The sequence below is a fragment of the Eschrichtius robustus genome, chromosome 8 (assembly GCF_028021215.1).
Source record: "Eschrichtius robustus isolate mEscRob2 chromosome 8, mEscRob2.pri, whole genome shotgun sequence".
Classification (NCBI taxonomy): Eukaryota; Metazoa; Chordata; class Mammalia; order Artiodactyla; family Eschrichtiidae; genus Eschrichtius; species Eschrichtius robustus.
In genome coordinates, this window is record NC_090831.1 from 82880179 (window position 1) to 82907119 (window position 26941).

Consider the following 26941-nt stretch of genomic DNA (forward strand, 5'->3'; position numbering starts at 1 on the left):
TTGTGAGTCTTATTTTGTTTCTTTTGTTTAATAATCAGAAAAGGCTGTTTTGGCAGAAGCAAGTCTGGAAGGAACAGTTCAAGGAAAGGCTAACTTCATCACCTTGAATATAAAATGAGGGACTCAAAGTGAGACTGGAATAAATAGGCTTGGAAATACTGGGCTTTATGAAGAAAATAAGGCTTCTGCTCTCAAAGTGCTATGAAGATGAGTCATTTTTATCTACTGTAGCCTGGCTCCCCCATTATAGTTATTAGAAACCCCTTATTTTCAAATAATAGAACCCTTGGAAACCATCTTAAGTGAAATAATAGGCAGGCCTCATAGAGCCCCCAAGGGACTGCTCAGAACTCAGGCAGGGAGGAAGCAGGAACTGGGGGTACACCTGGACCCACTGTCTCCTTCTCTACCCCCTCCCTCCCTCTCTTTCATTCTCTTCCCTCTCCCTCCCTTCCCATCACTTCATTGCTTTCTACTCTCATTGTTCTCTCCCTGCACAAAAAGTCTTAGTCCATATGGTCTGCAGAATATGGCTGATGATAACTCCCTAGTTTACATATTACAAAGACCGGCCACAAAATCCCAATTCTAAATTTCCAGAGAGAGAATCGGAATAGCCTGACTTAGACCAGGTGTCTACTATGCTCAGATAACTCTGGCCATGGAGGTCACCCCCTCCCCGTAAATACATGGATGGGGCTATAGGATGTCTGGAGGATGGATGGTACCCAGGTTACGTGTGAAAGAAAGGAATCCTCCCAAGTAGATAGCCTGGAGATGTCAGCTGTAATCCTTTCCTCCTTGTTTTGAAGAATTCCACTTAAAGTTTCACATCAAAGTCCAACTCTTTCCACTGGGTTCTGCTTGAAGGAAGTCATGAAGCTACTCTGAGCCTCGATGTTATTATTAATATTAGTATCTGAGAGCCTGGGCATTCTGCAGCACAAGTTAGTCTTGTCATCTGTTTGGGTATAAGGAAGAGTCTCTATTCTTTTAGTTCCATCTTTTACAAAGTGTACCCATTGCTGTTGTGCCATTTTGGAGCTAGGACTAGCCCTCAGCAAACCTGAGAAGTAAATGAGGTTTGTGTCTGGCAAACTCTCCACCCTCTTCCCCTGGATTGGTTCTCTTGCCCCCCTTCCATTGCTCCTATCTGCCGAGTTACTCCATGGAACCACCCTGCTGAGACCTGCCAGCCCTAGTTTCTAGATCTTAGCTTCTCCTTCTCCACATCATCTGGAGGCTTTGCATTCTACAAATTGGCTACACATTAGGGTTAATTTGAAATATCATCTGTTTTCTGACAAACCAACCTGGTAGGTTGCACGAAAACCCTTTCTTCTGTGATTCACCAAGATTTACTATTACTCCACAGATAGTACGTGCTCAGTTTAAAAAGGGCTTGTTCATGAAAATGACAGCTAAATTAATCTAGTAGTCGTGTTTTAAATGAGTCCTCTTGAGACCAGCAGCACGATGCCTTTCTGCAATGGAATTTCATTCATGGCAGGGATTTTGGCCAAGTGAGGAAACAAGTTTTGGACAAGGCTCTCACATAGGTGAGTACCTTCTCTGCCTGCCAGGGTCTGACCTAAAGCTTATCTTATACCTCCTTGGCATGTTTTTATGTAAATACTGGGACACTGTCATTGTAAATCCTTTACAAACCAGCAGAGCCTGGTAGAAAGAAAATAGGCTTTGACAGCTAACCCAACAGAGACTCCTTGCTTAGGCCACATACCAGGCAAGTGGCTTGGCCAAGGTGTTCCACAAATGTAAATCATTTACTAACAAGTCTGGCCCATATAAAATGCTTAGTTGTTATTAATTTTATATTGAGTTTTTTTTATGCCAAAGAACATTTCATTCAAAGGGACTATTCTAAATGACTAAATGGCTGATTCTGGCTTTTTAAGTCCAGAGAAATACTCCTTCTGTGTTTTGTGGAGACAAAAAAAACACCAGTGATCACCGTACGTATTAGTTGGGTATAAGTTCTAAGAAGAGGTAACTATTTAGACATTCTTTTTTTTATTCAGCAAATACAGACTGAGGGCCAATTATGTGCCAGGCACTGCCAGGTACAAGAAAGATGGTGGTGACATCAGAATGTGAGCTCTTCCCCTGCTAGGTGGTTCTCAACCAGAGCAGTTTTGCTCCCCAAAGGACATTTGGCAATGGAGACATTTCTCATTCTCATGACTGGCATCTAGCAGAGGCCAGGGATGCTGCGAAACATCCTACAAGGCCCAGGACAGTCCCCACCACAAAGAGTTATCGGCCCCAATGTCAATAGTGCCAAGGTTGAGAAAACTTGCAGTTGACAATGGGGGCCCTGGTGGTCTTTGAGCAGGGAAGTGTCAAAGGATGTTGGTGCTGATGCCCTCATCAACCTGAGAGGAAGTCAGCCAGCATAAGGATATCTCATTATATGCAATGGGGAGGATCCCAAAAAGCTTTGTGGCAGTCAGTGTTTTAGAAATGAAATCCTGTTTTAAACGTACTAGAACAGCTGCTGAATAGACGCATCTGGGGGGGTGGTGGTCAGTGGTGCCACGATGGAGAAGCCCGGCTGTCCCACGGCGTCTGCTCAGCAGGCCTCACAGGAAAACCCGGAGTCTTCAGTCACAGGCCCAGTGATTCCCCTTGGCTATTTCCCTACATCTGAAAAGGTTCACTTCAAGGCCAGTATTTCATCTGATCTTGCAAGAGGGAAAAGTCCAAAGTTTAACCTAATTTCTCACACAAGTTCAATGTCACATGATGATGGGAAATGCAGTCGATTATAGGAAAAACCCTTGGCTGAAATCAGGAGGCCAAGTGCTGCTGACCATCTGGGTGACCGTGGACAAGCCGCCTGTCCTCCACCCGCCCAGGTAACTCTGGGCAAAAGCTAGACTAGATGAGCCCCAAACCCAGAGACTCGTAGCTGAAAATGACTTTAGCCATCTCCAGCCCCTTCTTCTCTGCATATAAAGCAGCTAAGAAAAAATTGCCTTTGATCCAGAGTCCTTTTCATATGAAAGTAAAAGAATAAAGTTCTCATTTTAATAGGAGTAATAAAAATGACAAACTGAGGTGATGTGGTTTTAGTCTATACCCGTGACTCTCTATCAAGGTTACTTTGTCCCCAAGAGCATATTGGGCAATATCTGGAGACATTTGTGGTTGTTCCAGCTGAGGGGTTGCTACTGGCATCTAGTGGGTAAAGGCCAGGGATACTGCTAACTGTCCTACAATGCACAAAGACTTATCCAGCCCAAAATGTCAATAGTGCCAAGGTTGAGAAACCCTGATGTATACTGATAAGGAAAAGCAAAATTTCTCAACTGTAGCACATCATAAATAGCACTTTCTGTTTCTTATGGTCTAGAACCTGGGCTGAGCTGATTATACACTTGGGCAGTGTCTACACTGACCCATCAAAACATATTTGTTATGAAACCACCAGAGAATACTGCTTTCCAGATTCAGCAGATGTGAGACAAATAACATCCTGCTCACTTAGACAGAGTCAAGTTGGGGGATACTTGCTAAATGCCTGAGATTTTTCTTGACAACTCTTCTTGTTCTTGTTTTTCCTAAGTGGCTATTCCTGGGCTATTTGTCAAACAGACCTTATCTCCTGTAATATCATCTTTTTCTGTTTGGTGTGGTTTTTGAATTCCAGGCAGACCAGGCCCAGTATAATAGTCTTGGACAGACATTCTTCCTGTCTGGGGTATTTTCTTCCTGTCTGGGGTATTTTAGTTACTGCCCTAAAGTTTGCAAAACGTTCTTTTTTCTGAAAAGATATTCTTGAAAATCAATAAACTTCAGAGAATGGAAAAAGCTGATCAGTGACTTTTCAAGATATGGGGCATTTCATTGGGAGAGCAAACATAATAACTCAATCCAAAATAAAATGGATCCAGAGAGTGTACCCTCAGCATTTACATATAGCCTACTGTCTAGAGATTGTCCTTGTGAACCCAAAAGAAAATTGAACGATATATCGGCCGTGAAAATAAACAACGTCGCATCACAAAGCGGAAATTAGGCAGTGGACGTAAAATAATGTTTAACTAACTTTACATTCCCTTCTGTCCCCATTTTGCTATATTTCTGGGGAATGTGTATTTGTGGGGACAATGAGTGGAGCTGTTTGCTATTCAGAAATGTCTGCCTGCATTTGTTTGGCTGAAGAAATGAGATGGAAGGCAGTGGGGAAACACTGATGGGAAAGGTTGTTGGTAAATATGAGCAGGGCTAATAAGCATTAAATGCAATCTTGATATGCTTAATTATTTTTTAAAATATGACGAAAAGTGAAATTTTAGAAAATCTGTGATTAGTGTATCCTGTATTTCCTGAAGCATCCAGTAGACCAGTTTCCATTTTGTCAATGTATGGTGAACACTGTAGCTACTCTCCTAATTCCTAAATATTGCATTTTTATTTTTACCTCAAGGCATGTTATTTCCCATGTGATTTCTTCATCCATTGGAGATGTTCCAGATAAGAATTTTGTCACTCCTTTTTTTTTTTTTTTTTTTTTTTTGCATGACCTACACGAAAAGAATGCCTTTAAAAAGCCAAACCCACCTTCACTGGCCTTTGGTTGTGCTGTTTCCTCTTCTTGGAATGTTCTCCCCGAGTTATCTGCCTCTCCAGGTCAACATCATCAGTTCCCCTCAGCCTAATCTTTCCCAGTCTAGTGAACTCCTATCCATCCTTCAAAAACCCAGTTCAAATATCTCTTTCCCCAGCCTTCTCAGGAAGAATTTATTATTCTCTCCAGTATCCTACCATAGGATAATTATTTATGTTGCCTGTTTATTCCTGTAGATGAGATCCTTGAGTGCAGGAAGGTTTTGCTCCCCTGATCTATTTTGACTTTGTTATCCAAGGACTAGTATAGTACCAGGTTAAAAGTAGGCAATCAGCATGTAAGTATTGAATAAATGAGTGAATAATGAGTGGGTGAATAGGTGGATGAACTAGGAAATCGTTCCCCTCTCTGACATCCTTCCCCCACCAATTTGTAATGCCATTTCTGAGATATACCAAGTCTCCATATATGTGTGATTTGGTTTCTGATCTTTCCACTTGGTACCACTGGTCTGTTTGTCCATCCTGCATGGTGTTTTACTTTTTTTTTTTTTAACTATAGAAGTCTTGATATATAGTCGGATGTGTTTTCTTATGTTCTTCTACTTATTCAAAATTATCATCGCTATTTCTTTCTGCTCTATTCTTCCATATAGATTGTAGGGTCATCTTGTCAAGTTTTGTGAAAAGCACCATGGAGACTTTGCTTGAAATTGCATTGAATTTAAAGGTTCATTTGGAGGATAATTGATATATTTACAGTATCGAACGTTGCCATACATGAATATAGAATATCTCCTTACTTATGTCATTAATTTAATTATTTTATAATTATTTTAGATTATTGCTGATGCTATAAATGGAGTCTTTAATTTTTATGATTTAACAAAATGAGTTATTGCTGATGTATAGCGATGCTACTGATTTCTTCTTATTGCTCTTATATTAAGTAAACTTGATGGCCTTGTTCTTTCTTCCAACCATATATGATGTATTTCTTTGTCTTGTTTTATTATGCTGGTTAAAACTCTGAAGGATAATGCCCAAGAGAAGCACTTATAGCAGGCAGCCTTTTCTTTCTGCTGACTCTAAAGGAAATTATTCTAATGTTTTATCTTTAAATGTGATTTTATTATATGTGTATCATAGATATCTTTAATCAACCATTTTTAGGAGAGTTCCCTCTATTTCTAGTATGCTAATTGCTATTACTATGAACAGGTGTTGAATTTTATTAACTGTTGGTATTCTAATTTTTTAAATGATTATGTGGTTTCTCACGCTTGTTTTATTATTGTTATGAATTCTAGTAATATGTCAACTACCTTAAATCTCTGAAATAAACCCTCCTCGGTCATGACATTTAAATGTAATGCTACACTCGGTAGGATTTTTATATTTATGTTCATAATTGAAATTGATGTATAATTTTACTTTTATGTACCATTCTTGTATGGTTTCTGAATCAAGATTACATTAGCTTCATTAAGTGAATTGTGGAGCTTTTCTTTTTTTTCCTCTCCGCTCTGCAGTAGTCTGTATTGGCTAGAGATTGTTTTTTAAAAATTCGATCAAACCTAATAAGATCATTTGGGATCAATGACTATTTGAGGGTAGATGTTTTACTGCAGATTTAATTATTTAATGGGTATAATTGAATTTAGGTTTTCTATATTATTTTGAGTCATTTTGATAATTTATATTCTTTAAGAAAATCATCCATTTCATATAACTTTTAATTTTGTGGGTAGAAAGTTAGCATTCTCGAGGTTTTTGTTTTATACCATTACTGCATCTGCATTCATGTCCTCTCTTTTATTGTTTGTGCCTTTTTTCTTGATCAATTGCCCAAGGTTTGCCTATTTTATAAATCTTTTTAAAAATCACCTGTTAGTTTTTTTTAATCCTTTTTCTTTTCTTTTTCTTTCTATTTCATTATATTCTACAATAATCTTTTTTGTTTCTTTGTTTTACTGTTTGAATCTTCCATATCCTTTTTTTCATCCTGTTTTTCAGTCCTCTGAAATTAGTCATCTTGTTATTGTTTCATAAACAGGCTTGATTAGATTGGCCTGTGTTTCCCAGTTTTCTTGCTCACCCTGGCTTCTTGAATCCTGTCCTTTCCCACTAGGTTCAGTGTGCTTCTTACAGAACTATATTATCCCTAAGTGTATCTTTGAGTGAGGACCTGTGAGTGGAAACTCTTGCCATTTGTCTGAAAATATCTTTATTTCACCCTTGCTTTTGAATGGTAATTAGCTGTGTATAGAAGTTAGGTTGGCAGTAATTTTCTCTGAGCACTTTGATGAAATCTGTAATCTACTTGTCTCTTTTTTGCTGAGGAGAAGTCTGTTTTCATCCTAATTGCTGTCCTTTCGCAGGTAACCTGTTTTTTCAGGATTTTGCTTGTCTCTTTGGTATTCTCCACTTTCACTCTAATCTATATAGGTCTAAATTATTTTTTATTCATCAGGTTTGAGGCTCATTTAGCTTTTCTTAATCTGAGGGTTTGTGTCTTTTAGCAATTCTGGAAAGATCTCAACTGTTTCTCTTTTTGAATATCGCTTCCATATATGCCCTTAACCCCATCATCTCTCAGCTTTTCAGGATCATCACTCCTTTGCTTCTCTCTCTTCTGCATCTCCAGTCTTTTCTACCTATTGTATCAATCTCACTGACAAGTCAACATGCCCTAATGTCTCCCACCTTTTATTAAAAAAAAAAAAAAAATCCTCGCAGGGCCCGCCCCATATCTCCCTGGAGCTATCTTTGTTGCTTTGCTGGACATCACCACCAAACTTCTTGACAAATTTGCCTACACATTTCTCTACTTCCGTGCCTCCCAGTTATCCTTCAGTTCCCTCGAGTACGACTTCTGCCCTCAACAATCCAGAGACAGCTCTTGCCAAGGTTGCCAATGACTTCCATGTGTCTGAATCACAGTTCAGCCCTCATTTAACTGGACCTCTTTCCAGCATTCAACCTGGTTGGCCACTCCTTCCCTACAACACGCTTCACCTCTTGACTTCTGAAACGCTTTACTCTCTTGGTTCTCTCCAAATGTTGGAGCACCATGGGCTTGGAATTGAGCTCTATTTTCCTCATTTTCTACTCTCTATTGCTAATAGGTTTTTTTATTCCATTCACACGATTTTAAATACCATTTACTTGTCACGGATGGCCAAATGTATACCTCCAGTTCCACTCCTCCTCTGAGTTATTGAATAGTGTGTGAATTCCTGATTGACCATAACACTTGGAATCTCAGCAGCATCTTACCTTAAACTGCTCAAAGCTGAATTCTTGAATTTCTCCCAAAAGAATGTCTTCCATATCTCAGCAAGTGGCATCACTATCTACCCGGTTTCTAAAGCTAGAAGCTAGGAGTCACTCTTGATTCCTCTCTCCTTCAAAGACCCACATTTATTCTACTGTCAAGTCCTTTAAATTCTATCTTCAAAAGAGAACTCAAATCCATTCACTTTCCGTCTCTTCCTCCAACATCCTGGTCATGGCCTCTATCATTTCCCAACTAGAAACCACTACCCAGTTTCTGAATCTTTTCTGCTGTTAACACTCTCGCTTCCATTTTCAACATAGTGGTCGGAACATCTTTTTAAAAAAATCATCTTCCTACTTGAAGTTCTTCAAGAACTTCCTATTGGACCTAGATTACAACCAAATCCACACTCGTTAATAAAGCCTTCAAGGCCCTGTCCTACCTTCAACCTCATCCCAATTTCTCTCCCCCTCACTCTGGTGTTCTGGCCACCCTGGCCTTATAGTCCCTCAGTCACACCAAGCTCTTTTGCTCCTGCAGGACCTCCGTAGATTCCTTCTGCCTGAAATGCTCCCTTCAGTGCCCCCACCAGACTGGCTCCTTCTCTTCCTTCAAGCAGCTTGAGGTCACCTTTCAAAAGATGACTTCCTGACCATCATGGATAACACCAGGGCCTTTCTTAAATCTCTCTAGTAACAGCCTCCTTTTTTCTTTTATAGCCCTTTCTGCACCTTTTCTCTTTTCTTTTTTTTTTTTTGAAATATATTATTTACATATTATTTTATCGATCTTGCAGTTTCAACAGTATATTAACAATCAACTTTGTTGCCATGATTAACCAGCAGTCCCTTTAGAACATTTCTAGTAAAATATTAAGAAACCTTTGATTGCTGAATTTGTAAAATGTTCAGCTTTCAGTAGGACACTTTACTGAGGAATTCTTTTAGTACCACATTTAATGTGAGTGGGCCTTTCAATGAATCATGGCATTTTGGCTCTGGGAGAATGCAAGTGCTCCCTCAGATGGATTCTCTGCATTCCAGCAAGGGGTGCTCTGTCATATCTTAGTGTCATTTCCTTGCAGCGCGATTCTCCATTTTAGTAAAAATAATTCTGAGAGGGTTTTTTTCCCCCCATCATTTTTCAAAGCAGAAATAGTATAAGGTGTGCAGTTTGCATGTGACAAACTGAAATACCAAAAGACTATTAGAACTTAGTTTTATTGCATAGAAACCGTGGTCAGAAGTTGCTCTTTTTGATGGGTTAATTGACTACTTTCTCTGCCTTGACAAATCTGTGAGTGCCATTAGGAGGGAACCAAGCTTGTTTCATTCGTCACTTTATGTATACCCAGTTACTAGTATATATAAATAAAGACCTCAAAGTGATGCCATTTTTTCTTAAGTAGAGCTCTGATGAACATCTTCCCAAATTGTGACCGTATTTGTCATCCTGACTATACAGGCCTGTACAGGCCTCCCAGTCTCTTAAAAAAATAATATTGTCTGCATGTCTTTTATTTGTTAATGGAGGTTTAAAACTTTGAAAGTCCTTATATGAGCCACACAGTCTCATAATATTTTAATTTTGTAAAAATTCAAGACCTTTTCACATAGATTGATGTGCCCCAAATAGACTGCCTGTGATGGTTTCTGGCTTACTTCAACCACATTTGCTTTCAAGGAATCCCCTAGCTCTGCTTCTTGCAGCTCATTGGTGCCAGGGAACATGTATTTTTTGTTTTGTTTTAAATCATGACTTAATACATGGTCCTGTCACAGGTGGACCTGTACCTAAATAATGAGAGATAAGACCATCCTTACTTCATAATGTTCAAAATATTTAACAACTGACTTGGCCACCAACCAATGAGACTGGCACCTTGGCCAATCAGAAGGCACTTTCGACCTACACACACCCAGAGGCCACACTGGGGCCCGCTGAATACAGACACCTCTCTGGGGAAGGCAATTCTATAGACCGTATTGGTAGCCTTCATTTTCAGCCAACTCCCTCACTTTTTAAAATGCCTTTTCTGGAAGTGGCTTAAAGCCTTGGAACCTTCTAATTTTCCCACAGTCATGTCTTATTTATACCTACCTGGATAGTCTATAGATAGGGCAACTTTGGTCAAAAGGCCACAGTAACCGAGGTCTGCCTTCCAGAACTTGCTGAGCTAAATGCAGGTTATAGCAACCAGCTCAGGCTCTCTTGGGTTTTTCCATGCAGTGCCTTGTTTTGGGTAGGGAGAGTCTCATTCCTTAGCTGATGGCATGGCCCTGTCCTCTTACTGTTTCTCCACATTCCTTTCTGGCTCTGGTATGGGGCATGGAGGCTCAGTGGAGGATTTTCAAAAATCAAAGCACATCTATGTTTTTTCCAGGTCTGTTCACAACTCATCCCCACTGGAAAGAAAACGCCCAGTGAGGAATGCTCACTCCCACTCAGGCCTTCGTTTCTTGGCGTCATCTATTCGTTTCACGTCCAAGGCCACCTGCCTCCAGGTGACTGACTTCTCTAACACTTTTCTTCATCTTGGCTCACAGGTCCACACGTTCCGAGGCCCGCACTGGTGTGAATACTGCGCCAACTTCATGTGGGGGCTTATTGCCCAAGGGGTCCGATGCTCAGGTAGGCACGGAGCTTTCCTACCCCTTTTCCATTTACATCAAGCACCGCAATGATGAGCTGGAGGGCATCTCTCCAGAGCGGGGAAATAGGCCCAGATTAGCTCAGAAGTCTAGCTTTCTGGAAGATTCAAGGCATCTCTGTGCTTAATGGAGAGACCCCTCTAGGTGTTTGCTAGAATGAAAAGGAATATCTCTGTTTATACAAGAAAAGAAAAAAAGCCAGGGGAGTATATTTTCGTAGGCACCTACCTGCCACCCAAACTAGGTAGCTGTCCTTAAAAGAAAAAAAATAAATCAATTCCAATGGAATTGCATAGATAGAAAAGTTACATTGCTTTCCCATCTTCTATTTATCATGCCATTTAGCCTCACCCATGAACCTTCGGGGAGATGCAGTTATTCTCCCCATTAAATAGATGAAGAAACTGAGTCTTACTGATAATCATTAACTGCCCTTGGCTACATAGTAAGTGGTGGAACATTGATTTGGCTCCAGAGCCCATACCCAGTATTTTTCTGCCATCAGATTAGCAGTGAAAATACACACCTTGATTTGATATCACATATTTTCAAAGTACTTTGAAACCCTAGGTGTTTTTCCACCTAGAACTAGACGCACACACCCATTGCTAAGAGCACACAGCACATCTTATTAAGATACATCTAACAAAACAGCAAAGAATTGCCAAATTAATGTTTAACCAGGCTTCCTAATTCATCATGCCATGCTTTTTCTGGCAAACAGTTCCAGCCGGGAGCAAGAATAGCCTCCTGTGATATGTTGACTGGGTTTCCACTGACAGCATGACTGATTTCTTTCTTGCTAGGGTATGATTTTAAAAAATAATTCTTATGAAGCATTTAAAATAAGCTAATGACACTACGTTAAGATGATCTGTTTCCTACAAATGAACTTATTTACAAAAAGAAACAGACTCACAGACATAGAAAACAAACTTATGTTTACCAAAGGGGAAAGGTGGTGGGGGAGATTAATTAGGAATTTGGGAGCAACGTATACACACTACTATATATAAAATAGATAAACAAGAAGGACCTACTGTATAGCACAGGGAACTCTACTCAATATTTTGTAATAACCTATATGGGAAAAGAATCTGAAAAAGATAGATATATAACTGATCACTTTGCTGTATACCTGACACTAACACAACACTGTAAATCAACTATACTTCAATAAAAATTTAAAAAATAAAAATTAAAAATGATGATCTATTTCCCCATACTGCCCATTTTGGTTCACAGGCTCATGGGACCTTACGTCCTTTCTCTGCCTGGAAAGGGCTATTTCAGCTTCTACTATATAGATACAGCAGTCACCTGTGGTGATACCTGGACGGGTCCAGGAGTGCTCGTGCATGTCAATTCTTCTACCTGCCCGCATCCCAGATCCATGAGGCAAGCAGTAAATGTAGGTTTGGAGGCAGACTCTCCAGAAATGTTCCAGATACCCCTGATTACCACAAAAGTTACAAAGTATCTCACAGTTCAACCACTGAGCAAAGTGGTGGACTATCTGAATTGCTCAGTGGTCATTAGTTCAACCTGTTCAGATTATACCTACCAAAAATATCCCTAATTGCTTCTATTATCCAATTTCAGCAGGAAACTGGTCCAAAGTCAATATTATGAGAACAAAACTCGGGGGATTCAGATTAGCTGTGAACAGCAACTTGCTCTGGGATAAGAGAGTTTGGGGGTTTTTTTGGGTTTTTTTCTGTGGTTTTTTTTTTTTAAATAAAACATAATTCTAAGGCTAGGTGGCCACTGTTTAACCTCATACTTCCTCTGGGCAGCAGGAGAACTGAAAACTGATCATTAAATGTTTGGAATATCCATCATTACCTCTCAACTCTCCATATTTTACATAATTTAAATATTTTTAAAATTAACTAGACTTTATTTATAGCATATAGAATTGTATTTGTTTGCAAAAACTGAATATTTTTATACTTGTTAGAAAACATCTTCATTTTAATAAAATATCAGTATTTAACTCTACATAAAAACACTGTCATTTCAGACCTTAAAATGAAGTTTATAAAGAAATTAAAAATAGAATTATCCTATAATCCAGCAAGTCCACTTCTGGGTACATACCCAAAAGACCTGAAAGGAACAGATCTTTGTACACCCACGTTGATAGCAACATTGTTCACAACAGCCAAAAGGTAGAAACAACCCAAGTATCCATCAGTGGATGAACGGATAAACAAAATGTGGTATATACATAAAATGGAATATTATTCAGCCTTCAATGGAATGTTCTTCAGGAAATTCTGTCATGGGCTACAATATGCATGAACCTTAAGGACATTATGCTAAGTGAAATAAGCCCGTCACAAAAGGACAAATACTGTATGATTCCACTTCTATGAGGCATCTAAAGTAGTCACATTCATAGACGCAGAAGGCAGAATGCGGTTGCCAGGGGCCGAGGGGAAGAGGGTCCAGGGAGTTACTGTTTTATGGGTACAGAGTTTCAGCTTTGAAAGATGCAGAAAGCTTTGGAGATGGGTGGTGGTGGCCGCACACAGTGGGAAGGTACTTAACGCCACTAAACTATACACGTAAAATGGCCAAAATGGTGAATTTCACGTATATTTTACCACATTTCTAAAAAATTGTTTTAAATGAAGTTTATAAGAATTCAGTGAGTAAGAATAACCAATGAAATAACTTAAGAACAGCTGGGCAGGTATCCTTATATTTTCTATCACCGTATTTGCTGTTTCTTCTCTTTAACTCTCATGTAATGCTCCTCACACTTCAGACTTCACATATATTAATTTATTTGATTCTCATGATAACCCTCAGAGTAGGTGCTATTATATCCAAACAAGAAAACAAGCCTATTCTATTTAGTTCAGTTCACCAACATTTATATTCACTAAATAGATCTATCGAATGTTATTGAAGTTTACTTGAGCTTTGCTGAATTTCTCATGTTGATAAAGCTAAGATAATTAGAACTGGTTTTGTCTTTGGAAGGGGATAGACAGAGAACTCAGCCAGTAAACATGACATGAAAATCATGTAATGACAAAAATCATTTTCTGATGATTCTACAGAAGTGTAGATCCTCTCAAATCCTTGGTGTAGTTAAGTGCTTTTATTTAAAGCAACTGATTACAATATTCATTATCATGTGTGTATAATATTATATAAAATATAAAAATGATATTATTATTCTTTACACCTATAAAAACAATCAGTATTAGAAGGTACTTTGAATAGATACCAAATCAACTTTGAACATCTTCAGCATTAAATTTTTATTTTCCAGAACATAGACTGTGCCTTGTTATTGTTAGAGAAATTCCATCAGTGGATACCAACTGCTAATAAGGCTTTTAATGTGCACACTGAACTTAAAAGCACCTTTTCAGCTTTGCATCTTGATATGAGCTTTATAAATAATTAGTCTTATCATCACATTACATGGCATTGTTCTAAATTGTAAACTCTCGGGTACTCCCACCGGTGTCCAGTTAGACAGTATTTCCACTCAACAGGTGTCAAAATAAGGGAAGTAGAAAGGAGAACGGCCTACTGAAACTGCCCAGCAAGGAGGACAGGAGTGGAAAGTATGGGCAGCTCTCCAGGAAGGCGAAAGAGGATGCCAATGGTCATGGGTCTCTCAGACCAAAGATTAGAGATTCCTACAGAGAGAGTAATCATGTCTTCCATAAAAGGAGTGTCACGAACTTAAGGGAAACAACCTAGCAAAAGTCCTAGGCGCCCTTTATGAGACACAATTTGCTCCGGGAATCCAAACCCAAAAGCCCTCATATGGACCCAAAGTTTCCAGTTCCAAAAGGGAAAAAAAAACATACAAACAACCTGGCTAATTACCAAAACTATCTCCATGAGATGTTCTATTCTTATGGTCCAGCCGCAGAGAAGGCTTATTGAGAAAAATGGAATTATATAAGTTTCATGAGTAAAGATAGATTTCATACTCACCTTGTGGACAGCATCACCTCTAAGTGGGATGGATGTTTCAGAGAGATAACAGCAAACTCTGGGTGTTTTCATTTTTATTTTTGGTAACGTATAATTTGTGTTGAGCTTTGACAAAAGGGCCAGGCAAGCTTAATGTGGCTTCTTTGTTTACAGACTGTGGATTGAACGTACACAAACAGTGTTCCAAGCATGTTCCCAATGACTGCCAACCTGATCTCAAGAGGATCAAGAAGGTGTACTGTTGTGACCTGACAACACTCGTGAAGGCTCACAACATGCAGAGACCCATGGTGGTAGACATATGCATTCGGGAAATTGAAGCAAGAGGTTTGGAAAAAAAAACCCTGCTTATTATAGTGATTTTATTTTTACTGTTGTCAAGGAGACTTTCTTATAATTGTTAAATTGACTCTCCAGTACCGATCTTGGGGAAATGGTCTGCCCAGGCCCATGCACACGTGTGCACGTGCACACACGCTAAATCCAACCAACGACATCAATTTCTGTGTCGTACATAAACCATGCATGTATGCATTTAACACACGCTTGCTAAGCATTTATCATGTGCTACACACTGGGGATATAAAAGTCACAGTTTACACCTTCAGGAAATTCGTAGCATAATATGCAGAATCGGGGGTTGGGGGCAAATAAATAAATGCTGTGAGTACATGTATTCAAAACACTATTAAAAAAGAACCACGGAGTCACAGAGGAAAACATTTTAATCTTATCTGAGGAGAGTTCAGAAAGGGTTTATGGCAGAGGTGAGGTTTGAATCGAGTCTTTGAAAGTGCTTCTATTAAATAAGTAAAGAAATTTTTGGTCAACACATATATTTTCTACCATATAGAAATTCACTCCTAGTATTGGTTCTGTTTATTTCAAAGAGGAGAGTTAAAAAATTGAAAAGATCTATTCATTGAAAATTGAGAAGGCAAGGAAGATAGAAACATTTCAAAGAAGAGATTCTTTATATTATGCTTGAGTCATCTTTCCTTTATTTGTGCTTTGGCCACTTTTCAGTATCAAAATGTTCAGTGATATGGTGGATAGAGTCTGGTTAGGGAGAACTGGATTGTTGGATGTAATCTGGATAATTGGAAAGGCTTTTACCATTGTTGCCATGTATTTACCCTGCTATAGTTGTCCATCATTGTGTCCAGATTGGCTTAATATAGTCTACAGGTATTTATGCATTCGCCAACCATCCCATTCTTTCCAAAACAAAACAAAAGAGGATATTATAACTTGTTATCCCAAACCTTTTAGAGATAGGAAATTATTCCCTCTTCCATACAGGATGAAAACGATAGCTATTCTGTTCCCTTAAGACTTGCTCATTTCATCTCAAATTGTAAGAAATGCCTCCTGCCTTTTGACTGCTGTGTCTGCCAGAGATGAATGGGAGCTTTGGAATCTGGTGAAGCTGTTGATGCAGGGGCTGAGCTGAGTACGAGCTGAGGGCGGTGCCCTGACTCTGGATGAGTGGCTGGGAAGAGCAGCCCTGTGTCCTGCTGTTAAGAGGACTCCGCGACCCCAAAGGGTCAGATCATCAGCCTCTCCAGAGCCTGCAATCAGGACTTGTGCTTCTCTGAAGAAGCTGGGATCATCCCATAGTGATCCTCATCAGAGACTACTAATAATTCGGGCAAAGTTACTACCACATCTGGTGTCTAATGTGTCCACGGGGAGCACAGCACTAAGCACGTCTAGTACAAGAGCTAGAACAGCACAAGTTAGGAATTTATACGGAAGTCACAGCAAAGGGACTGGAGCTACAGGCATTAGGGGCCTGTGCATGAGAGCAGAACCAGAGGATGGGCTGGAAGAAATTCGCGTGATGCTGCCATTCCCAGCTTCGTTGCCACCACTGCCAACACCTTACCCTGTCTTCCACCCGTAGCAAATTTCTTATTGTTCTCCAAATGCTTCTATCGCCACTTGTTTCTGCATGATATGGCGGAGTGAAAAGATCATGAACTTGAAGTTAGATTCCCAGCCCCTTCTCATGTTAGCTATAGTATGACCTTGGGCAAGTTACTTACTCCATTTGAATATCTATTTTCTCATCTTTAAAGTAACAGAATCAGTTGTACGTCCTAAGGTAGTTACGAGGGTTAAAATGAGTTGATCCATATAAATGACCTAGTACAGGGCCCAACATAATAGGACTCAACTGTGTTATTTCTTTTGGTTTTTTCTTGGAATGAGCAACTCCCCTAACTCCACCTCCAAATCTGTGTGTCTAACTGATGTACTTAACCCATAGGTTTCAGTGCTGTTACAGAGACCCCAAATAATAACGTCTTCAAAAAGATAGAAATCTGTGTGTCTGGCAGCAGCCCAGGGCTCATGGAGCAGCTGCCCAGTGACAGGAACCCAGGCCCTGCAAGCTGTTGCTCTGTCTTCCCTGAGTGCTGCCCTCATCTGCATGGTCCCAGATGGTTATCACCGTCTCATCTGCATTCCAACCAAGAGCAAAAGAGCATACCCTTTCTCTTCAAGTCCACGACCCAGGCACTATACACATCACTTCTGCTCTCTTCACACTGGCCAGGAGTTAATGGCCTCTGCGATGGATGTTGTTCTAAAAACCAAGGGTTTCATCACAACAGAGGAAGTGGAGAACTAGTATTAGACGGGGAGCTGGCAGCCTCTGCTAACTCTGGCGAACTCCAGCCTGTCCTTCATGATGTCCTTTAAAGATAGCTCCTCAGTAAGACCTTCCCCATGGCCTGTTCTATCAAACGGCAGGGCTAGTGTCCACTGCACTGTGCTCCCCTGTGCCACTGTGTCCTTGCCTCTGCTGCAGTGCAGGTTACAACTGGACTGGAGCGTGCTTACATGCACCGCCAACTAGAACAGGATGACACCTGGCCTCATCTTGTGGGCCAATTCAGTTGATCAGTAGTGGCATCCTAGACAACTGTCCTGAGACGAATTCTGAGTTCTGCTCAGTGGGAGAAAAAGCTGAGGTCAATTAAGAATGTCTCCTCTGGGGGCTTCCCTGGTGGCGCAGTGGTTGAGAGTCTGCCTGCCAATGCAGGGGACACGGGTTCGAGCCCTGGTCTGGGAAGATCCCACATGCCGCGGAGCAACTGGGCCCGTGAGCCACAACTACTGAGCCTGCGCGTCTGGAGCCTGTGCTCCGCAGCAACAGAGGCCGCGATAATGAGAGGCCCGCGCACCGCGATGAAGAGCGGCCCCCGCTTGCCGCAACTGGAGAAAGCCCTCGCACGGAAACGAAGACCCAACACAGCCAAAAATAAATAAATAAAATTAAAAAAAGAATGTCTCCTCTGGTCACAGGAGAGAGGAGGGGTAGTATTTATGCCATGCATTTGTTGTCTCTGATGCAGACCCGATGTCAACCCTTATGTATGGCAGATCGTACATGTGAAAAACAGAAACGCATGTTGGTTATCAGGAGTTTGACAGAGTATACTGCAGCAGCAGTAGAAGCTATTTATTTGCTTATTTATTATTGCTGTAGCTATAGTTTGATAGCAGCTAGTTTTTGACATAAAAGGTCTGAAATCTTGTCCTCTATCCCTTCTGATACTTTGGAAATATCTTAACAAATCAATGAGATCTAGGAGCAGAACCCACATCTTTTTCTTAGCCTAAATATACAGTGATCAAGTTTCCAGAATCATTCAATAGAATTTTATTTTCCTGTATCCGTTTGTATGATCATTTATTAGAAGGTATACCAATTAAATCAATCATATGTAGTTAAACATTTAACATATTGTCATGTTTATGATTAAACATACAAGGCTATAAAATCTGGATAGTTCCAGTAAAATCAGGATAATATGTACCACACACATGCATACTTGTATTGTGTACCTAGTACACTGCTACATGCAGTATGGCATATGGATTGAAATGATGCTGCAGGGAAAATACTTTGCTGCAGTGAAATCACATCCAGCTGTCGGATGAACAAAGGAAGCAGACCACGGTTGATGAGAGTCTTGACCATGGGTTCACTTTGCAAAGCCAGGCAGGAGGAATAGCAGATCGCTGAGGTCTCCACTGCCACACAAGCAAATGAAGACAGACTTGCACAGAAACCGAGATGGACAAGTTCAAGTTCTGACGTGACAGTATGTAATATATAAGAGCACTGACTATATTTGCTCATTTCCTGATAGCACGCAGTGTAGATAGGAAATCAGATTCTTTTTTAGATGTTTTAGGAAGCTAAAGTTAAAATCTGTCTGTCCCTTTTTTTTAACAGGACTAAAGTCAGAAGGGCTTTATAGAGTTTCCGGGTTTACTGAACACATCGAAGATGTCAAAATGGCATTTGACAGAGGTAGGCTTGCACTTTCTTGAGTGCCAAATGATTTATCCTTAGCATCCTCTCTTTTGGAACCAGATTTTACTCATAATGGGAGTGGGTTTTTAGAGCTACTGAGAGCTGTTCTTTAGGAAGCCAAGGAGTAACGGTTTACAAATATCATAGTTCTCTGCTTCTCTGGGGAAAGTGTTTTTTTAAAAGTCATGCACAGTTGACCATATGGAGAAGTGAGTTTAAAATACTGCTTGAAAATGATCAGACAGCATTTGGTGCCGTTAAGGTTCTTGACTTGGTTGCCCAACATTTATGGTCAGTTCACATGGCACCAGGGTACCTTCTGCATCCTCCATCTCAGATCCCTTTGATTTCTTCTCCCAAAGCTCTAAAGAAGAGAGCATAGGGATGGGGGTACCCCTGGCACTGAAGTAGGGGAAGTTTAGGAGGTAACTCCTTTTGTTCTTTGTGACTGTGCCATACATCCTCTAGGCCATATTCTTTCATAGGTCAGATATCATGAGCCAACTTGGGAACTTATTAAAAATACAGATCACCAGGGCCCACCCTGAGGACTCATTCAGGAAGCTGAGTGAGCCCAAGAATCTGTATATCTGTTGAATGATCCAAATAATTCTGGTACAGCCAATCAGAGATGGAACATCTAGCCCACTAGCTAGGACCTCCACTCTGCAGAGTAGTAGACAAGGTCTCTGATGATCTAGCTGCCCTATCTGTCCAGGCTCATAGCCAGTTCCTCCTGTCTGTATACTTTGTACCCCAGCAATACTGAAATACACCCTACCTCTTTTCATGAACAAGCACCTGGGCTCACGTTGCTCTGTCCATCTAGAATGTGTTCACATCTCTGCCTGGCAAGCACTTACCTATTCCTCAGGTGTCAGCTCAAGTCCTTCCTCTGTCATGACTCCTCCGCAACCACCCCAAGCTGACCTAAGAATTCCATTTCCTTTTCCTCTGCCCGCCCCCTTGTTTCCACATGTCTCCAGCATAGCAGCCTTATTTCCTTGTAATTGTTGAGTTGCAGGCCTGACTCCCAGTCTAACTAGAGTTATTTGAAGGGAGTACAGTTGGCCTTCTGTATCTGCAGGTTCCATATCCGTAGATTCAACCAATCATGGATCAAAAATATTTTTTTAAATTCCAGAAAGTTCCAAAGAGCAGAACTTGAATTTGCCACCTGCTGGCAACTCTTTATGTAGCATTTACACTGTATTAGGTATTGTAAGTAATCTAGAGATGATTTAAAGTATACTGGAGGATATGCATACGTTATATGCAAATACTAAGCCATTTTACATAAGAGACTTGAGGATCCTTGGATTATAGTGTCCACACAGTGGGAAGTTCCTGGAACCAATCCCCCTTGGATACTGAGGGACAACCATATGTCTTTTCTTCTTTGATGCACTAGGGCTTAATAGTGCCTGGCACATGGTAGATTCTCAATAAATATTTGTTAAATACATAAATAAGGGGATCAGATGGCATATCTGCTACACTCTTATTGTTTTCTGTACATCAGGAGCTTTTTTAATCCTCAGAACCAAATTTGCTGAGGCATTTGTTCTTTCAATTCTCTGTATAAAGGAAAATGCTGATAGTCCCTATATGATTGAAACATTCTTCTATCCAAAAAGTTTTATAGACTGCAACAATTAAATTGGACCGATATTTACTAATGGTAAAACAAAAAGTCAAAAAATGTCTTCAGAATGATTGTAAAAATAGTAAGAAATATAACATTACCTATACATGAGGGAAGGTTAAAGTTTCCCAGATTAAAGTCCTAGGGACTAGGGGAGAAGTAATCAAGTGAAAAGAAACTTCAGTAAGCCTGAAAGAGACATTAGAAACTGAAGATATTCAACCATTATTTTCTGTATGTGATCTTCAAATCCAAGTCCAAAGAATACTAAATAAGAGATTCTTGATTTTTTTTACTTCAAATTAGATTGTTATTCTATTATGAACCTTTGTGTCTAGAATATAAATTACTGTGCTAGATTTCTATTTAGCAAATTACCAGGGGCTGGGACCCAAAGAACTATTTTAAGTCTATTTCACTACTTTTCTGGCTCCACTTACCCTCAGACCCAAAATCCCTCTCACCAAACTTCTTTTGTTACTTCCTGCATCTCAGTGTTATTAGAAGCCAAAGTAGTCAGCTGAAACTTGTAAAGGAGCATTCATTGTTGGATCTTTTTTTTCTTTCTGGGCATGCTTTAACTTGGTGAAATAAGGTCCTAATTAGGAATTGGATCATTGATTGTTTTTCAGATGGTGAAAAGGCCGATATATCTGCCAACATCTATCCAGACATAAACATCATCACTGGAGCCCTTAAACTGTATTTCAGAGACTTACCCATTCCTGTCATCACCTATGATACCTATTCCAAATTTATAGAAGCAGCAAGTAAGTACGGAGAACTAATTTTTTAATGGCACTAAAGTTTTAAGTGCAATGCTTTTGACTTCAAGAAAATTAAAACTCACACCTGATTAAATTATTGCATGAGAATTTGCTTTGCCAACCGAGGGCACAATGGTACAGTTAAGAGAAAACGAGGCATAGTTCACCAGCTGAGTTGACCCAGTACTAAGCCAGCTCTACTCGGCTGAAGCTGGGTGCCAGGCAGTTCTGTCTCTCCCCATCGTTTCTTCTATGCTGGGAACCAGCACAGTCAGGCTTACTCTGTTATATGTTGAAAGCAGAATGTTTCTGCAGCAAACAATCAGATGTTCTTCAATGAGGACTGTATAGATTAACTACTTTCATCTATTAGGCAGAATCCCATTGCTCATCAATTAAAGTCATTCCCCAAGTTTTGCACATTGATGCTGTTCAAAATTAGTAATAGGCCCAGAATATACTGTGTCAACTACTATACTAGGAACTCTCACCAATATCTCCTCGTTTAATCTTACCATCTACCGGATGAATCACATACTCTAATCCCATTGTACAGAGGAGGAAAGCTAGGCTTGGAGAGCTGAGCTCACAGGTCCAGGAATGGAACGTCAGCATTGGACTTCCATCAGTCCATAGCTGCTCATTCAGGGTTTGGCACTTGGGTCACCGCTGTCAGGAGAGAGAACCATAGTGTGTATATGTGTGCTGGGGAGTGGGGGGAATTGCACTACATTTTGTCCAGGAGCATGGTGAGGAAGGGGAGATTCAGGTGCTAGAATGAATGACGTAGAAGTCAAGCACACCTCAAGGAACTTTTTATTAAAAAAAATATAACCTTTAAAGGTTATGCGTTGCTAAATATAATAACAAGATGCCTGATGGGGAGAGACGTGGGCCGGCTGGGATTAGTGCAAGGTGTACTTTCCAGATGAGCTGTGGCCCTACTCCCTGGTGAGAGCATTCTTTCCTGGGTCCTGGTGGTCTTGGGGGAGAAGGTTCTGGCAGCAGGGTGCCCTCTGCCCCAGGAGGAGTGACCAGGGGAGCTTTCTTTGAGTCGCTGCCAATACCTATCAGAGTCCTAAAAAGCAGAAGCATGCATGCTTCCTCCCATTGTTAATGTGCCTACTATCTACTTCCTAACCTGGACGGCACACTGGGGTTAACCACGCCAACATTCTGGTGAAAAGTGCCATCAGCGCAGACTGAGTTGGCTGGCTCACCTGCCAGTGCCCTTGCATTGTAGAGTGTATTCCGTCATGGAAGCCTGCCACGGAAAGAGTTGGTAGACAACTTCAAGAGAATGCTCCCAAGTGTGGTCCAATTTAAACTAAAGCTGGGGATAGTGAGTTTTCTAGCAAATCCAGTGTTCAGAAAATGGGCAAAACACAGTCGGTGCGTGTGCCACCAGCAAGCATCTACAGGGCTGCAGATTCATGGAGGGCAAGGACCGTGGGCAGCCTCCTGCCACACAGCCAGTGGACGTTCAATACGCACGTGGTTCCCAGCCTCAAAGCCTTTTCTGGAATACGGCAAGACACGAACACATTGATTACTTTAAGTGAAATGTTAGTAGACTGCCCCTTTTTCTGCAACCTGAACAAACCAAACTTCTTGTTACTTCCCTGAAAACTTTAATGTTTCAACACTGCCCGAATATTCATTACGTGTGATCTTCACAGAAATCTCCAGTGCGGATGAGAGGCTGGAAGCAGTCCACGAAGTGCTGATGCTGCTTCCCCCTGCCCACTATGAGACCCTCCGGTACCTGATGATCCACCTAAAGAAGTAAGCTGACTCCTCCTCGGCGCTGCCTCTGCAGCCCCTACCTGCCCCGGGCAGTTAACGCATCAGGAAAGGTTCACAGCCTCCCCAACCCGCTGAGCGGACAGACCGCCCTTCAGAGTGAATTAGGCCGCCTTCTCCAGGCCGGCCCCATTCATAACTGCCAGCCACTCAGTCTGTGGCAGGGGCTGCTCCGTGCACTTCAGATGTGTTATCTCTGTGAGGGGGGTACTGTTAGACGATACTGCTGAAACTTGGGGAGGTTCAATAAGTGATGCAAAGAGATGCAGTAAAGCCAGGACTGAACCCCAGTCTGAGCCGTGGCCCTTACTCTGTCTTAACCATTTGCCTGCACTGCCTCCGCCTCTGCACCTTCCTCCCATGCCGGCCTCGTGCTCTGTGTTCTGTCCGTCCTCCTGCGCACTAGCGTCCCAGATTCCTGAGGCTGCCTTCCTTCTGGACAAGCACATTCCCACTCTGATCTCTTGTTTTGCTCGACGTGTTCATTATCTATCACTGAGGAACAAACTGCCCCCAAACTTAGTGGCTTAGAACAATAAACATTTATTATCGCGCAGTCTCTGTGATCAGGAATCCAGGTGGCTTCACTGGGTGCCTCTGGTTCAAGGCTTCTGATGAGGCTGCAGTCAAACTGACAGCCAGGCTACAACCTCCTCTGAAGGCTTGAGTCGGGGAGCCTCCACTTCCAAGGTCAGTCACATGGTGTTTGGCAGGATTCAGTTCTTCAGTGGCTATTAGACTGCAGGCCTCTCTTGCTGACTGTTCTCTGGAGGCCACCCTCAGTTCCCTGTCCTATGGGTCTCCCCATAGGCAGCTCACCCAAATGGCAGCTGGCCGCCCTCACAGCAAGCAAGCAAGAGCACCCAAGATGAAAGATAGTCTTTCTGTAACCTAATCTCAGAAGTGATATCCCGTTGCTTTTGCTGTACCCTGTGGGTTAGAAGCAAGTCACTAGGTCTAGCCCATGCTCTAGGGGAAGGGGTTACAGAAGGGTATGAATTCCAGGAGGCACGGATCACTGGGAGCCATCCCAGAGGGTGCCTGCCACAGAGGGCTACACACCGGGTTATCTGTGTGAGGGCACCTGAGACAGATGGAGATGGGTGCTCACACGATACTAAGTCTCTGGTCCCAGACTCTTTTACCTAAATCATGGCTCTCTTTCCTTCACTGTACTTGTATAGTGAAGTCAATGAGTTGGTCTTTGAGATGTTGGAAGGATCAGGGTGCTTCTGTGTGCCTTCCTCTGTGTTTCTGGAAGTTACATGGCAACAGCCCATTCTTAGATGATTAAAAAAAAAAAAATTGTCTATACTGACCAACTTACAGATCCATTCAGTAAGTGAAAGGAAGCAAGTGGAGAACAGTGTAGAAACAGTAAGGCATTGAGGTTTTAATTTTTCTACCTTTAAAACATATAAATACTCTTGCTCATATTTAACGTGATCCGGGATGTAACATGTAGCTTAGAAGAGTCCCATTTTGATTAATTTATTTTTTAAAATTTATTTTATTTATTTTTGGCTGCATTGGGTCTTTGTTGCTGCGTGCAGGCTTTCTCTAGTTGCGGAGAACGGGGGCTACTCTTCATTGCGGTCTGCGGGCTTCTCATTGCGGTGGCTTCTCGTTGCGGAGCAGGGGCTGTAGGTGTGCGGGCTTCAGTAGTTGTGGCACGTGGGCTCAATAGTTGTGGCACGTGGGCTCAATAGTTGTGGCTCGTGGGCTCTAGAGCACAGGCTCAGTAGTTGTGGTGCATGGGCTTAGTTGCTCCGCGGCATGTGGGATCTTCCCGGACCAGGGATTGAACCCGTGATCCCTGCATTGGCAGGCGGATTCTTAACCACTGCACCACCAGGGAAGTCCCTGATTAATTTATTGAATCTAAGAGTACAAGTAATTTTTGGATAAAAAATAGACTTGAATGTCAGCATGGCTTTTAAATAGCTCTAAGTTATTTCTTTCAGTGCCCAACTGTTACACTTTGGAAGGCAAAGTAAAGTATCATTTTCAGGAGAAATGCTGACATGTGCCAGTTGAATCTTAAATGCCAATTATTTAGTATTTTTACTATGGTGGGTTTGCTAGCCATCTTGTTTGGTCAGGTGTGATGCCTGACTTAGCAGGGAAATATGAGCAGTTTGAAAGTGAAGAATGTCCTCTTTCTTACCTCCCTCTTAATTTCGCAAGGTGAAGGCAATGCAAGCTGAATTAACCTTCCTAAAATAATGCTGAATGGCTAGTCTTAATTACCTTCAAGAGAATAAACACAAAGGGATGGCGTTCTGTGCAAAACCTAAGCATATGTTAATCCTATTTTGCTCTTCTTTGGAGAATGTAATCCCTTTTAGATCTGTTAGGAACATCCTAAAACCTAAATTCCTTAAAGCAAACTATCAGAGAGATCATAATTTTATTCTACTTGGAAGGTATTAAGCCAACTTTGGAGTTTGAACTTCATCTTTTAAAGGCTTTGCAGTTCTTGAACCTGGATGTTGAAATGATGATTTTCTTTTTATTTTTTAAATAATTTTTATTGGAGTATAGTTGATTTACAATGTTGTGTTAGTTTCAGGTGTACAGCAAAGTGAATCAGTTACACATATACATATATCCACTCTTTTTTAGATTCTTTTCCCATACAGGTCATTACACAGTATTGAGGAGAGTTCCCTGTGCTATACAGTAGGTCCTTATTAGTTATTTTATATACAGTAGTGTGTATATGTCAATCCCAATCTCCCAATTTATCCCTCCCCCCCACTTTCCCCTGGTAACCATAAGTTTGTTTTCTACATCTGTGACTCTATTTCTGTTTTGTAAATAGGTTCATTTGTACCATTTTTTTTTAGATTCCACATATAAGTGATATCATACGATATTTGTCTTTGACTTACTTCACTCATTATGACAGTCTCTAAGTCCATCCATGTTGCTGCAAATGGCATTATTTCATTCCTTTTTATGGCTGAGTAATATTCCATTGTATATATGTACCGCATCTTCTTTCTCCACTCCTCTGTCAATAAACATTTAGGTTGCTTCCAGGTCTTGGCTATTATAAATAGTGCTGCAATGAACATTGGGGTGCATGTATCTTTTCGAATTATGGTTTTCTCTGGATATATGCCCAGGAGTGGGATTGCTGGATCATATGGTAGTTCTATATTTAGTTTTTAAGGAACTTCCATACTGTTCTCCACAGTGGCTGTACCAATTTATATTCCCACCAACAGTGTAGGAGGGTTCCCTTTTCTCCACACCCTCTCCAGCATTTATTGTTTGTAGATGTTTTGTTGATGGCCATTCTGACCAGTGTGAGGTGATACCTCACTGCAGTTTTGATTTGCATTTCCCTAATGATTAGTGATGAAATGACGATTTTCAATTCCAACAATAATCACTGCTCCAGACCTCATCCTGTGGGAACTAGAAGTAATGTCCAACTGCTTTTTCGTTTGGCCACATTCCAGCCATTTCCCAGTCCCATGATGATGGCTTGACCTTTTTCCTCAGGCACTAGCCCTGCCAGCAGACAGGGAATCTGCCCTCAGCTTCCTGGTTTGCCAGCACACAGACCAGTAGACAGCGACGAGAGGGAAAAAAAAAGACATCCATACAAGCCTAGACTAAATCTGTATGCACTATGGGCCACCTAATAATCTACTGCCCCTTTAAACCAATATTCCCTCAATGAGAGTTCCACGTTTATTTAGTAAGAAGGACTGATTTTATAATTTTGAAAAGTGTGTCTATACCAGATTGACTTAGTAGTTCACTTCTACTGGCTGAAGGCAATGTCAATAATCTAAAACTTTTTTTAGTCAGAAAATTACCTTTTAAAAAAATACTTCTCTATAATTCCAATTCTCAATTTTCTTTTGCAAATTCCCAAACCAGAGAAGTTCATAA

At 41.0% G+C, this 26941-nt stretch overlaps 1 protein-coding gene and 1 long non-coding RNA gene across 2 annotated transcripts in view; one reads left to right on the forward strand and one right to left on the reverse strand.

Annotated features, from left to right (window-relative positions):
• Positions 1 to 26941, forward strand: part of CHN2 (chimerin 2) — a 325693-nt gene that overhangs the window by 296929 nt on the left and 1823 nt on the right. Inside the window, exons 8-12 of the mRNA XM_068549225.1 lie at positions 10417 to 10501; positions 14641 to 14814; positions 18737 to 18814; positions 21095 to 21232; positions 22909 to 23014. Coding sequence (XP_068405326.1) covers positions 10417 to 10501; positions 14641 to 14814; positions 18737 to 18814; positions 21095 to 21232; positions 22909 to 23014 — 581 coding nt within the window. The remainder of the gene's footprint in view (positions 1 to 10416; positions 10502 to 14640; positions 14815 to 18736; positions 18815 to 21094; positions 21233 to 22908; positions 23015 to 26941) is intronic.
• Positions 1 to 26941, reverse strand: part of LOC137768047 (uncharacterized) — a 45462-nt gene that overhangs the window by 10250 nt on the left and 8271 nt on the right. The window lies entirely within an intron of this gene.